Below are 13,280 nucleotides of genomic sequence, written 5' to 3'. Positions count from 1 at the left end.
TCTGTATAGTTGTCGGAGAATTATCATTTCTACCACAATAATGTTTCAGAGGACTCATTCAATTTACATTCTTGATGTTTCACCTTTCGTAAAACCTGAAAGGTTACTGTTTTTTTTACTGTTTTGTTCTATCTTCTGCCTCTATATATATTATCATCTTTATTACTATTAGCATTATTATTCCTATCACTATCATTCCTATTATTATTATTTTATTAATATTACCACTACCATACATTATTACTATTTTAAAATTCTAGGTGGAATTTGCATTGTGCTTTTTTGTCTTTTGTACCCTTGACTTAAAGTTCCAGTGTGTAGTACTTAGCTGTGAAATTCCAGTTTGCAACCAATACCGCTCGCATCACCCTCCCCTTCCAAGCATATAATAGAAACTAGGGTGGCCGCAAAACTCGCAAAAAACGCGTACGGCCCTATCTAGAGCCAGTGTTTGGTTTGTCCTTTCTGGGCTACTGTAGAAACATGGCGGTGCAACATGGCGACCTCCGTGGAAGGGGACCCGCTCCCTATGTAGATAAAAACGTCTTATTCTAAGGTAACAAAAACACAACGATTCTTATTTTCAGGTGATTATACACTAATGAAAACATACTTATAAATATTATATTCCATTTCTTCCTAAATGTTACACACTGGACCTTTAACTGATATTGAGATAAATATACGTGCCTTTATATAATCAACAATTAACATCAAAAATGAAGGCATTAAAACACAGTGCAAAATGTCAAAGACTGAACAGTTGTGCTGTGATGACACTAGATTATATTTGTGTTTTTGGGGAATCCAATATAATACAATTTTACATTTAAACTCAACCGGTTGCAGTTAAATTCCTGTAGTAATGTAAAAAAACAAACAAAAACAAAACACATCTAGTTAATAATAATATAATTACCCTTCATAGCCTGATAGATAGTCCTGGGTTGAGTTGTAAGGGTCAATGCGAGTACTGACAGCAGGACATTTTTATGTCAAACTATGTCAAATTGAAACATGACAGACTTTTTTTCTTTGAATTCAGAAATTTATTATCATCATCATCATCATCATCATCTACCATATGTGACTGACAGAGGACCATCACCTTCAGTTTTTTTAACCACTTCATACATCCCAAGTTAAACTGCTGTTATACAGTGATTCAGCAGAGGTTTCTCAGTCTGTTCAGCACACTCAGTGCATTTAGTTTTTAAAGATATCGTGTGCAGTTATCCAAGCATCTGTAGTGTCTCTGCCACTTATTAACATTAACATTTCCAAAGTCAATCTTAGTTTTAATCAATCTATGAATGTTTTACAGAGGTCAAATGACATACAGGTAACAAAGAAACCTCAAAAACAGTTGAGTGGCTGTTGAATTATATGTGTACCACTCACACAAGTCGTTAAAGACTCTGGTGCAGTTTGGGCTGCTGCACCAGAGTCTTTATGGAGCCCCATTGAGTTGCCCTCTGCTATGATCAAAAGATTTAAAAAAAAAAAAAAAAAACCATCAAAACCACCTTAAAGTATACAAAACTATTAATAGAGTAGTTATTGTTCTTTTCCTCACATTATTTGATTTGAACTCTACACACTACACAGCTGTCACAGGAAAACTTGTCAAATCACTAACCCTTCAAAATTATACGTCATTTGTTCTCATTTATCCATCATAAATAACTTATGATAGTTATCTGAAGCCAAAAACATGATGAATAAATGATATTACAAGTTAAGTTTGTTAAGGGCTATAAACAACATGTCAACAGCAAGTAAGAGAGTTCAAACTTTCAAGTCAAACTGAAATTAAAATTATTTGTTGCTAAAAAAATCTGTATATATGTCTTTGGTGACTGACGTGTGCACAAAATTGTAATTACTGAAAAGAAGAAATTTGTTTTATTTATCTTTTTGCAGTTACAGCGCCCTCTACATTGGAATTGTTCAGGAAGCTGAATTTGTGGTTTTTGACTGATGATGTCGATACTGTAATTTGATTGGTGCAACATCTGTGTGGGCGGAAACTGTATTACTTCAATTTTAACTGCCACACAGGTAGTTAACCAGTTGGGGATCCACGTTGTTCGCATTTGCTTAGTAGGCTACTATCTATGATTTCAGCACTCCCTACGTTACACTGTGTCATGATTCAAAGACCCTGTCCTTTGTCGAATGTGGAATGAACAAAGCACTCAGTGTGCAGGAGTTTGACAGTGACCGAGCAGGTGGTGAAATAACATGAACTAAAGTAAGTTCTAGTGGGAATCAGTGTTAATGTTAGCAAGCTAACTAGCTTCCACTTACCGAATGGACTACAAAACTCAACAAACTAGTAGAGCACCATGGAATTTGACAGCACGTCGCCTAGCAACACCCATTCTCTGTTGTCACTCATCCATCTATCCATTTCTATCCTCTTTTGAAAAATGTGCACAATAGCTGCAGTATCATTGTTAGTTGACATTTCCTTACACAAAAACTTCAAATTCCAGTTCAACTTTAATAGTGTGAGCTAAACACTGTTTAGTTAAGCTGATACTGTGGACAAACAGAGAACCACCCTATTACAGTTTTGCATATTTTATGTGAGAACTGATGTGTCAAACGGATGTTTCTGTGCTCTTGTGATCACAGTGCAGGGTGTCAGTCAGTGAAGCTCCATGCAGACACAGTCGCAACAACCCCAGCCTGCACCAGAGACTGGGGCTGCTGCTCACACATGAAGCAGAAGAAATTATAACACCGCTTCAAAAAGTCTAACAAGTGGATCACACAGATGTCCATTCAAAGCACATCTGAAATTATGCTTGGTGATAAAAATACTGTCACACGCTGTCTGTAATGAACTCCAAAGAGCAGAAATCCAAACAGTTCAAAGTCACAGCAAACACGAGGAGAGAGGAGAATTATCAGCTCCAGGGTTTCCATGGAATGTCCTTGAGGAGAAACTCACAGTCCAAAAGAAGAGTAAAGAGTGCTGATGACTTCTTACGTGATGTCCTTCTGTCTGGGTGGCCTGTGAATGTTTCTGACCACACACTTCACCATCCACTCAATGCCTTCATTCACTCCATCCCTGTATCAAAACAAATTAAATAAGTCATTTAGCAGCATTTTAAATCTTCTGATCAAGGACATAAAAAGGACAAACCCCTTAGATCAACATGGCAGAGCATTTTTAACAGAAAGGTCTCTAGTTTTGCCGTGGTGTGGCATAGTGGTATGTGCTGGCAAAAAACAGCAGTGGTGGTATGTGCAAAGCAGGCGGTAACAAGACCGAAAAGCTGATTAAGAATAATGAGCTGTGTGGGTTGTTCCTTTACCAGCCATCTCAGCTACTGATACCATAAACCTCATCACAGTTTAACAGAAGTTTATCTGTCAGATCTATCTGGAAAAACACTCGCTCCATCAGCTTAAAGTAAGCAAATGTGTCCACTACGCTGTCTTAGTATCTCATTTTATTAAGTGGCTTATTTAACCAATGCCAGTAACACATGCACAAAAATAACTTTGTTATTGATTATGCCGAATATATTTCGTGAAGGCAACAGGAAGTGTGTTGTCTTATTCAGTAGGACTGCATGAAAACTTAAAGCAGTATGCATTTGGGAAACACTATGAACAAAGAATTAATCATTTAAAAAAAGAAAAAAATCTAAAGCAGTTACTGTATAATTTCAAGTAGGCATGCCCTGATCGTTATCACCGATATTCAGTAAAAATATGTGATTAATGCCTTCTAGTCACCGATCGCGAAAACCGATTGAGGACGCACATTGTATTTGTTTACTGGCGGATCTTGACCTCTCCAATATGGCGACCACGCAGACGCATAGCGACCTCTCCAATATGGTGACTGTGCAGACGCATCGTGGTGACATAGCAGCAGGCTCCCTTCCAGTCAGGATGGCGGCGACGCTAACGAAAACGGGGATTTATTCATCTCGTATGGTGTCTGACTGTATTGAATCATATATCAGTTAATCTGCAGAATCTCCGGTTCACGTTGAGACCAAACGTTTCTATGGATGTCAGTTTTTGAGCCACGAAAAAGGCCGAAATGTGGCCTACAACAGACTAGGTAGGACTTGTTTTATCCTAGCAGTTGTTGACGGCTTGCGGCCCCAACCAGCTGGTTAGGAGGAGTGAGGAGTCAGAGGTCGGTATAAAACCGAGCAGTCAAAAGCCAGCCGCTATAAAGATCAATTTCTAGCCATGCAATTTATGTTATGACTTGAACAAAACTTTGGACTTTTACAGCACTTTGTTAAAAAAGGGACTATTTTCAAGGTATTCCGGTACTTAATACTGCTATACCAGCTGCTATAAAACAACAAAAACGATCGGTATCGGCCGATACTCACAGATGATCGGCAATCACATCGGCGGCAAAAAAACATGATCGGGGCATCGCTAATTTCAAGCCATATTAAATATTTCTATAATATCCGTCACTAAAATATAATGACTTAGTGCATAACTTTAGTAACTTTACTGTCAGCTTAAAATTGTTGTATTCTTGTATTTAAGTTCTAACTACTTTAATATTTTAAAGTAGATTATATTTCTCTGTTATCTATGGATAGCCATTTCCACCAAGGAAAACAAAACGACTGAAAATTACATTATTAATATAAAAAAATACTCATGGTAACGAAAAATTCTGAGATACTGAGGTCAAATTTTGACTAGAGTATGAGTTTTTTGTTTGTTTGTTTTTTAAATTATCTTTTCATGCCTAAATTGTAAACTCAGACCACAACAACATGAATACATGTAAAATATAATGGAATCCAATCCAGTAGCAACACAACATACTAACAATAATAATAAACAAACAAAAACTACTAACAATACTATCTTTCATTAACTTCTACTTCAGATATCGAACATTGTAAACTCCACAAAGGGCTATTGTACTGATTATATTATTTGACAGGTTGCTGTTGTTGCACACACTCAGTGTACCATTTAAAGTGGGGGAGAGGGGTATGCGATTCTAATCCAATCCACGTCTTTTTGTCAAATTCAGCGAATATCTTGTCACGGTCCGCTAGCTGTCCGTTCAGTGTGTGGGCTGAAAAAAAAACTCTGGTGTTTGTACACAGCCCTGGCTCTGTAAATGGGAAATAAACAAAGTGGCTCGGACCGAGCCACACAACACTATACGTTATATGACTTGCCCGCGGACATTCAGCTTACTTTCTAGTTTGCCAAGATATGCCATTGTTGTGATGTTAGCTATAGCAGCAGGAGAGTTGTGAGTATCGCTGTCTGGAGCTGCTGTGCTGGCTCTGGGAAACCGTCTCGTCTTTCTGGCTGTTAGCTTCGCAGCAGCAACTGCAGGGACAGTTTGCTAACACACAACCTAGCTAACGTTAGTTACATTACCTGCTGTATCGTTGTTCGCTCTATATCATGGAATTTGTCATGGTATTGGATTTCTCCAGAATCGCATACCCCACCTTTAACGCAGTAGCAGTCTTACCCTGTGAGGGCAGTACAAGGTTGGACTAAACAATCTCTCTTGCCAATCTTCGGGGCAGAGTCGCTGAAGGCTGTTTTAATGTCCGGCACAGACAAACAGTTCTGAGAACAGAGCAGACACAAGACATGACTGAAAGCTGCAAAACAACAAGAGCACAGCAATTATTATCTCTAATATAGTTTTTGTCTTAGTAAGGGTGACTCGGGCCAAGCCCTGAGGTGACGCCTTCTAATTGCTGTTACAGTTCAACAAACAGTTCCAAAAATGTTCAATTTACAATTAAATAAACAGCGAGAAACAGCAAATCCTTACATTTGAGAATTGGCATTTTTGCTTGATATATGACTGAAACAAATTATCAATAAAATGCTGGCTTAGTGTGAATGCAAGGTCAAAACATAGAGAATAATCTTTGTTGTTTTAAAATGAATCTGCATTAACCTGAACATGGTCTTAGTCATTTAAAAAGATCATACAGTACCGGTACATCCTGCTTGTTGGCCAACACAAGGAGGGGGACACCTTCTAACACCTCACTGCTGATCATTTTCTCTGGAGGAGACAAGAGTGTAATTATTGATTCAACAACTAGAAACGAGTGTTTCTATCATCAAAGAATAAAAAATACCTTCTGATAAAGGCTTTTTTCAGTTCCCTATTATGTTACTGATCATTTTCTTGCACACACAACAAAGCCAACAAAATTCCCTTTTTTTTCCCCTATCCCTCCACTGCAGCTCAACACTGAAACACTGGCCTGCGAAACACAAAGAGAACATTTAATACTAAAAAGATTTTAACTTTGGAAGATATCCATTTGATTTGACTGACTCAGACTAAATCCTCATATAAGCTTCAGATAAACTTTGGAATGTATTTTTTCACAAAACAAGGACTGTGGATTTTGTCCCCCATCACTTCCATTGAAAGTGCTTTAGGAAAGGATCGTTTAATGGCTAGTATGAACAGAAGGAATGATTACAGGAAGCAAAACCAGTTTCAATGTACATATGGACACCTGATTATTGTTTTAAGACAGACTTGAAAAATTGTGAACCTATCCTTTGAGGGTTGTTTTAATCACAGGTACACACACATTACAGAGCATAGGGTTACATTGTGTTTTACTCACCAAAGGCCTCCTTTGATTCTGACAGGCGCTCTTCATCAGTTGAATCTATCACATAGATGACTCCATGGGACTCAGCATAGTACTAAATATAAACATGAAGAATACAACATAGGACATCAGAGCAGGCTCCTGGGCTGAAATAACCATCCATCTCTGTCAGTCAAGATAACTTTTGGTACGAAGGTTGCCTTCAGAACCAGATGACTTATTATATTTGGATGGGGTATGGGAGTAGGTGTACATGTTCCTGATAATCCATTAGGCTTGGGTAAGGGCAAGGTATTACGATATGCCAGAAATCCTGAAGGTATGATTTTCACTACCGTCAAAAGTACAGATGCTCCTCCTTCTATTAAACCGGCGCAGGTGTGTGCCCCCCCCCTTTCAGCTGGGAGATATGTGCGAGTGGCGAGTTTGCTACGTTCCACAAACTCTCTTAGCTTTACTAGTCTAATAAAGTGCACATATTTTCCTTATTAAATCAGAAAAATACAACCGTACACCTTCTGAACTCAAGTTTGTCTCTTTCTCCGAACTAAGACTAGCTTAATTGCCTTGTTAACTCATCGTAAAACACACTTCATTCAAACAGAAACGTAATAAAACTCACCAAAACCATCTTGGTTAGTCTTTCCACTGTTCCAACAATCACCAGCTCTGGTTTGGTCGAAATAAACCCTTAATTCAACATTCAAAGCTTCATTGAAAACCTCAATAGAAGCTTCGAATGTAAAATAACGACATTTGGTACAGCATTACTAAGTAGGCTAATTGGATATTGGACAACATTGTAGGCTAGACAATGTCATACATGCTCCAATGACTTCTATCACCAGTAGCTCAGCTTTTATGTTTTTGTTTTGTTTTTACATAAATACGGTCATATACCGTATACCCCGGTGAAATGTCAGGAAGGTATGAAGGCATGAAAAAATAGATACCGCCCAAGCCTATAATCCATATATACTTCAGTTACTATTTTTACTTGCAAAAGACCAGTATACAGCTCTAGTCTGTCTCCAGGCTGTCAACTCAGCGTCACCCCTCACTTGGCTCTTCCACAGGTTCTTGACATAGTCACCAAACAGGCACCTGGTTGCTTCCCTTTGAAAAGCTCAGGGCCATGGCTGTGTGCAGCACTAAAGGAGGTCGGGAACCTTTGCATGGACAAGCCACATATACACAGCTGCTATCCTAACCTCTGTCTAAGTGAAGCATAATCTCCACAGACAGCTGTTTAAGTCACACAAATCTCCTGCTGTTTATACACTATGTTCAGAAATGATTAATAGTAACTGTAATGATCGATCCAGTCTCCCAGTGATGCTATGAGTTTTCTGGTTTTCTGGGGAAATAAAATCAATGAATCTTCCTGTATAATTCTTATGCAGTTTACTTGAAAACTGTTTATACCCAGTAAATGTCTGATATCAGTCAGCCTGATAACAACAGCAGCTGCTGTCCTTTCAGCTCCTTGAGAGCTACTACTGACAGAAAGACAGCAGCTTCTGAGGACAGAGACGGCCGAACAGAGGTCTAAGTCGGTGTGGATTGAATGGACAGAGTGCTACAGTAGTGCTTACGCACTGATAAATTCTCGCTTTTACTGTAGATTCCCAGTAGGGCCCACTGAACTTCATTCTAATGCCACGAACTTGCACTCTTTGGCTCAGCTGTCTGGAGGAAACCAAGTTCCTACTGTGCTCCAGTCACTGCTTTAAAAAAAGGAAGCAGTTGCTGATTTCATTTCATTACAATATCCAAAAGTCTATGATGATGAGGTGCTTATTGGTGAAATTTCAGGTCATCCATATCCCTCATTTAACACATGAAAGCTGACAGCCTGCTCTCACCTGATTAAAATCTCGTTATACAGTATTATGACTTAATTATTAAAATATTGTTTGTTTTTTTGGAAATGTTTGACTTTGGGCAGTTATATGGTAAAAAGGTAGAACAGGGTATATAAAGTAATTCTGTCTTAGAAATGGGATATTCCTCCGCTCTGCTGCAGAGCCTTCAGCCCAAACATGAAGTGCGTGTGTCAGTATGCGGCTGGTGAAGAACACCCCTCTGGATATTGTTGGTACGTAGTTTTTAACTCACTTTGTCCCACAGAGACTGGAGCTCCTCCTGACCTCCCAGATCCCAGAACATTAGACGAGCCTTGCCCACATCAATTGTACCAACTGTGAAGGAAAGTGTCACATCGATAAGAAATGAGCAGCGGGAGGAATCAAGCACCTACTGCAAATTATAAGACAAGGCATCAGGTGATCAGAGTGTAGCAGTGAAGTGGAATGAAAAAGAACTGGCTTGAGTTTGTCTTTCAGAAAGCAGCTATGCAACAATATGATGTTCCCTAGTAATGATTAGTGTAGCAAATTATAATTAATCATTGCAGTTAGCCATTGAAATAACCCCCTTTAAGTATCACAATTTGATTGACTTTGGCCACAAGTAGTCATTGCCCACTCATCGGCCAAGGAGCTTGAATTGAACCCTGCTACTTTTATTCCAGGGTAGTCACTGTTTGGAGGAAACAAGCTCATTACTCTTCATGACAAGCACAACTGAAGACATACTAGAACATTCACTTACTGTTCAGACCGACTGTGGTTGTGATCTTCGATAAATTCATTCCCTTATAGTTCTTACTGAACTTTGTTTTGGTTTGTTCCAGAAAGGTCTGCAAAGAAAGACAACAGTGAAATTAACAGACAAGTCAAACTAGACCCATTTACATTCAATGATTCATATGACATTGCATAGGCTAATATGTATATATACACACAAAGTAGGTGACACTTCTGACTCATGAGATAAGGTCACAAAACTAAAGCATACCCAATGAAACGATATTATAATATATATTTGATCAAAGGGGCTTTATTGGCACGGGAAACTGACGTTTACATTGCCAAAGCAAGTGTGAAATAAAAACAGCAACAAAAAATGTAGGCTCCTACATAAACTGAAGAATTGTGATTTTGCTGTTAGAAATATATTAAGGTCATGTTAACAGTCAAGGATATTCTGAGTAGAACTCCACTGGGTTTCTATACAAACCTATTTACCTAATTACAGAAATGACTTATTGTTTTATCACAGTTTTAAAAAAAGAGGGAATTTCCTATGCATTACAATGGAGATGAGTTTATGTTTATTTGTTTTTTTAAAAGGCAGCCAACAGTAAAACAACTTCACATTCTATAAAGACATATTTAAAAGTAATCACTTGCTATCCAGGAATCTACTGTAGTTTTCGGGGGGCCTACAGACACCAATTTACATTTTAGGACGTTTAAGGTGGCATCACATTTAAACAAGATATATGTCATACATGATGTGTAACATGATATCATTTCACTAGGTATGGAAAACGTGAGAATTCATTGCAGTTAACTTTGTGCAAGTCGTTGCACGTCCGTCTGGCCGCTCCAATTACCGGTACCGTAACGTAATTGTATGAACAGACGCGCAACAACACACGAACGGTGGCTGGCTTGATCGCAGTAACTTAGAGAAACCGAGACTGACAGACGACAAAGCCACATAGGGATGAAAGCAGAACGACGCCGAAAATAACACAATCGACGCTAGTGTTAGTGTGGACTAACGAGTTTACGCTAACTAACTCAATTGTAACGTAATAACTTTCAAATTATAAGATAACTTAACTACCGTTTTCCCAGCGTTGTCCAGTCCAAGGATCAAAACGCAGTATTCATCCTTTTGGAACATGTACTTATATAATCCAGATAATAAAGTATACATCTTGGAAAAAAAATCGTAAACACAAGTAACTGTTAGCGTACTTACTAACTAGTCTTGCCAATATTAGCTTGATAACATAGTTAGCCTACATATGAGGCCAAACACAGCGACACACGCCGCTGTGGCTTCATTATAGTCAAAGTAAATAAATACGTCTATAAACACGAGTGAATAAAAATCGTAGATGCACAAAATACGTCTGTAAAACTCGTCGTTTGTAGCTATCTACTCCGAAGCGCTACAACACAGAAGTGACGCTACGTGTAATCTAACCAGGAAGTACGACTGTAGGAATTGTGGGAAATGAAGTAAACAGCGTCTCGTTAGGCCTTTCTGTTAACAAGCTGTAAATTCAACTCAAACTGCATTTCCCAGAAAGCATTTCGGAGCTTACGTACGTTTCGTGAAGCGTAATGACGTTAAAGGAAAAATCCACCCTAAAATAGAATAGAATTTTTTTTTTTTTTTCCAGCTGGAACTCAGCGCATTAAGACCATGATTAAGACATGAATGTCATCCATCAGCTGATGCTTTTTGGATCATGACAATGAGTTTGTGACTCATTCGAGGGACCATTAATCTCTATGAAGAGATATCTGCATATGAATGCAGAATCTGTTCGTAATCCATTTGTAGGCCGAGTAGTATTGACCAATCACGTTTGAGCAGGCTTTGTTTGCATGCAGGTCAGTGGTCCGTGTGGAGAGCAAAAGAGGCGGAACGCATTGGCCGAAATGCAATGCCGGATTATTATTAATAATAATAATATAAACTCGAGGTTATATATACGAAAATACTTTTTTGACTTACCTAAAATGTATGTTATGTATTTGGGCCTGAATGGCAGCTTTTAAAGGTTCACATTCTCATACCATTTTTTTCTTTCATAGTAAACCAGGTGCTTTACTTACAGTAAACATAGGCCGTACACAGCAACTCCACTCACTTAACAAATGGAATAGAGTGAAAAAAAACATTGACCAGCATTGAAATAAATCTTACAATTATAATGGTTAACACCAAAGGATGTATTTTAAAGGGGCATCCCACCAATTTTACACGTGAAATTCAGCTTACGCATCATGAGCTGTACTGCTCAGCCTGTGAAAACACTTGTGTAATGTCGTCTGTGACTCTGGAGAAGTATTGTCCGAGAGAACAAGACCAGACAAAAAGCCAAAGCTGAGATAACCCTGATGACATCATCAGAGTTACTGTAACTCAGCAGGAGCTTGAGACTTCAGATTTTTAATAGAAAACCTGCTTCACAAACTTGTCTGGGAATTTGGACAAGGGCATTTTTTGCAAGAAGTGAAGGTCTAATGAAAATATGGTATTTGTTGCATTATGGGAAATGTAGGATCCAGTGTTTTTGGATCTTGGCCTGTACTAGGGACTACACGTTTGGATATCTCCATCTCTGCTGTTTAGATTTTTCTTTTTTTCATCTGTCTCTTTTGAGACCCCCAACCTTATGGAACTGCAATACTAAATTGCTAGTTTCCACCTTTAAGTAAGCAATGATGCTAGATGAGGTGTCTTGATATAAGAAAGTAGGTTAGAGGCAATGAATGTTTTGCTTTAAAATGTAGATGTCAGATTTTACATTCTATCATTTAACTTATTGATGTGTCTTCCTTTTCACAGTTTCCATTATGTCCTTTCTTAAATTTAAGGACCTACAGCTGGTATGCCATACAAGGCCCAACTAATGGACCATAATTTGAGTTCTGATTGACCAGCAATTATTTTTTGGGTTTTGAAGAGGAGCCTCTCTTGTCAGCTGTCCAAAGCAGGAAGCTTATAACAGGAGGGAAATTAATTGTGAAAAAGAATATGATAGGAAGACACATTAAATAAAATAAATAAAAGGAAACTTCAAAGCCGTTTTTGTAAAACGTACACATTTGTGTATAATTTAAAGATAGAAAAATAGAAAGATAGAAAAATAAAACAGAATCTTTAACTGCATATTCAATCATCATTTTAAATATATATATATATATATATATATTTATTTATTTTTTACCAATAGTTTTGACACTACAGGATCAGTTGAAATTGTTACTAATGTCATTAAGTAGACTTCTCTGCTAAATGTAGCTATGTAAATGTACTCAGCATGGTCAGTGGGACCAGAGATCAATCTGCTGGGTGCAGGGCCCAGGGCTGGCAGGGCCGCTGACTGGAAAACCAATTAACTTCCTTGGGTTGTAGCTGTTATATCATGGTTGCATAATATCTAGAAAAGATCTGGAGCTGTCTAGTGATCAGGTCATGAAATTAACTTCAGGGGCACACAGTTGGTGGAGTCAGTTATGTTTAGACTATTTGATCCAAACATTAAAGATCAGCCTCTTACGAAAATATCCATCAAAAGGAAAAACAGCATCACACCATTCCTAGAACATCCAATGAACTATGGCACACAGATCTTAAGAAAGGAAGTGTTTTTTGCTTTTCCTGATGATTTACCGTATTACCCAAGAAATGTAGGTATGGAGCAACTGCAGTAACAGATTTTTTTGGCCACCTGGGGGCAGAGGAAACAAGACAGTGACATATCATCACCTTTTAGGTCAATATGGTGAACTTGTTAGCAAATAGTTACTTATTTACACGTCCATCAGTTACAAAGAAACACTCTTATTCATGTAGGGTTGTGTTTGTGTCCACCTGTAAGTCCAATATTCACTCTTTTTTTTAGCTCTGTTTTTGGTCTTTACCAACTCTTGAGGGAAATATCTGGCTCTTTAGCTGCTGAATGCTCCACTATGTTCACCTGCCAGGTGGGCTGTTGCAGATTCAGGTGATAATTCCCTGAGTGAGCCCTTTTACGTTCACATTGTTCTCACATTGTCATTTGATACATTG

General features: G+C 38.2%; 1 protein-coding gene across 3 annotated transcripts; it reads right to left on the bottom strand.

The window, feature by feature from the left end:
- Nucleotides 1-1,026: 1,026 nt before the first annotated feature.
- arfrp1 (ADP-ribosylation factor related protein 1) lies at nt 1,027-10,702 on the bottom strand. Of its 3 annotated transcripts, none has more exons than XM_044213044.1 (7): nt 10,314-10,702; nt 9,231-9,318; nt 8,736-8,818; nt 6,630-6,711; nt 5,979-6,049; nt 5,475-5,598; nt 1,027-3,082 (listed from the first exon to the last, which is right to left on the bottom strand). In XM_044213044.1, exons 1-6 carry the CDS (start codon nt 10,404-10,406, stop codon nt 5,494-5,496), a joined length of 522 nt encoding a protein of 173 aa, XP_044068979.1. In that variant the 5' UTR covers nt 10,407-10,702; the 3' UTR covers nt 1,027-3,082; nt 5,475-5,493. The 3 variants fall into 3 exon arrangements, with proteins under 3 accessions (XP_044068979.1, XP_044068988.1, XP_044068970.1); XM_044213053.1 differs by having other exon boundaries at nt 5,498-5,598; nt 10,452-10,700; XM_044213035.1 differs by having other exon boundaries at nt 5,498-5,598; nt 10,314-10,698.
- Between the last annotated feature and the right edge of the window lie 2,578 nt (nt 10,703-13,280).

The sequence above is a fragment of the Siniperca chuatsi genome, linkage group LG2 (assembly GCF_020085105.1).
Source record: "Siniperca chuatsi isolate FFG_IHB_CAS linkage group LG2, ASM2008510v1, whole genome shotgun sequence".
Taxonomy (NCBI): Eukaryota; Metazoa; Chordata; class Actinopteri; order Centrarchiformes; family Sinipercidae; genus Siniperca; species Siniperca chuatsi.
This window is presented reverse-complemented; position numbering and strand designations above follow the sequence as displayed.